Source organism: Ascaphus truei, unplaced genomic scaffold (assembly GCF_040206685.1).
Source record: "Ascaphus truei isolate aAscTru1 unplaced genomic scaffold, aAscTru1.hap1 HAP1_SCAFFOLD_1246, whole genome shotgun sequence".
Classification (NCBI taxonomy): Eukaryota; Metazoa; Chordata; class Amphibia; order Anura; family Ascaphidae; genus Ascaphus; species Ascaphus truei.
Genome location: NW_027454119.1, coordinates 26,120 through 27,903, shown reverse-complemented (window position 1 = coordinate 27,903; position 1,784 = coordinate 26,120). Strand labels below are relative to the sequence as shown.

General features: G+C 46.7%; 1 protein-coding gene across 1 annotated transcript; it reads left to right on the top strand.

Annotated features, from left to right (window-relative positions):
- Positions 1-995: 995 nt before the first annotated feature.
- On the top strand, positions 996-1,366 carry LOC142475485 (histone H4). The gene has a single exon (XM_075581345.1). The coding sequence runs from the start codon at positions 1,012-1,014 to the stop codon at positions 1,321-1,323; it is 312 nt and encodes a 103-aa protein (XP_075437460.1). The 5' UTR covers positions 996-1,011; the 3' UTR covers positions 1,324-1,366.
- Positions 1,367-1,784: the final 418 nt, after the last annotated feature.

Here is a 1,784-nt window from a genome sequence, read left to right as displayed (position 1 = left end):
GCGGGAAGAGCTCTCAACAACACGCCCCATCCGCGCTGGCGTGCCACAGGGATCAGTCCTGGGACCTTTCCTTTTCAACCTCTTCATGAATGACATCCCCACAGACCTCCACAAGACTCAACTGGCACTCTACGCAGACGATGTGGCAGTCATCTCCCAGTCCTTCAGAGAGAAAGAAGTAGCTAAGAACATCCAGAAAGCACTAGACATGCTATCAACATGGTACAGCGACTGGCAAGTAGGACTGAACTCCAGCAAGACTACAGCTACACTGTTTACCAAAAAGAGGATCAAGGCACACCCGCCAATCACCCTCAACGGAGAGGCTGTCAAATGGGAGCCAAACAGCTCTTACCTAGGTGTAATCCTAGATAGCAAACTAAGCTGGAGAAACCACATTGAGAAGATTCAACAGAAGGCAACAACCAAGCTGGCAGCACTGTACCCTCTGCTGAAGACAAGGACCATGCCCATCAAGAGCAAAGTCAATGTGATCAAGGCGATCATTAGACCCACAATGACATACGCCTCCCCGGTGTGGAGTGGTTGCCACCAACATCAAAGATCATCTCTCCAAAAATTACAGAACAAGGCGCTGCGGATTGCGTCCAACGCTCCACTTCCTACAAGAATAGCAGACCTTCATAGGGAACTGGGTATCGAGATGTTAGATGAACATCTAAAGAAGCTCAACAAGAAATTCTACAAGGAACTGGACCAGAACTCAAACCCGCTGATCAAGAAGCTTGCTGCGATCTCTGCAAACCCATTTGACCGCTACCCACGACCCATCACAGCGCTGAACCTGTGAAACCAACTCAACTGTGGCAAGTAACACAGATCAAGAAGCTTCCTAAAGAGTGCGACAATACACTCAACAAGAGAACTTGGAGTAATGAGGCTCAAGCCTCGGTATCCAATATCACCACTGACAGATTTAATCTGTCAGTCAGAACAGAACGGTCAGTCAGTCAATTACCTCATTCGCTTCTTGTTTTGACGTTTTGCAGAATGACTGGTCGCGGCAAAGGAGGAAAAGGGCTCGGGAAAGGAGGTGCCAAGAGGCACAGGAAGGTTCTTCGTGACAACATCCAAGGCATAACCAAGCCTGCTATCCGCCGCCTGGCTCGCAGAGGAGGAGTGAAGCGCATCTCCGGTCTCATCTATGAAGAGACCCGTGGGGTGCTCAAGGTTTTCCTGGAGAATGTGATCCGGGACGCGGTCACCTACACCGAGCACGCTAAGAGGAAGACAGTCACCGCTATGGACGTGGTGTATGCTCTCAAGCGCCAGGGCCGCACTCTCTATGGATTCGGAGGCTAAACGGTGACACTTCTTACCAACTGAGAATACGGAATTCACATTCATTTAACCCAAAGGCACTTTTAAGGGCCACCCACATTCTCCTGTATAGAGCTCTGGTTACACCGCCATCTTATTCTTACCCGTTTTCATGTTGCTGTCTCTGACGGACTCAATATTTCATATTGGAAACGGGTTAGAGAAATACAATTCACTACAAAACCACCAGTATGTGATAGCATTTTGTTAGAGCGCTTTATCTATGATTCTTTTCTATGAATTGACATGTACACTCGTGAGTTATATAAACTTTGCTATTCTCCCTTCATGCTATTAACTGCTCATTCATAAAGCAAACCACATATTGGTTTCACTTTTTGATATAACTTCTCTGAATTAGAAGTGCCTGCACTTGACAGATTTAAATACGTGATTTTAATTGCTCGATCCATATACACATTTTTTTACATTACACATTGGTA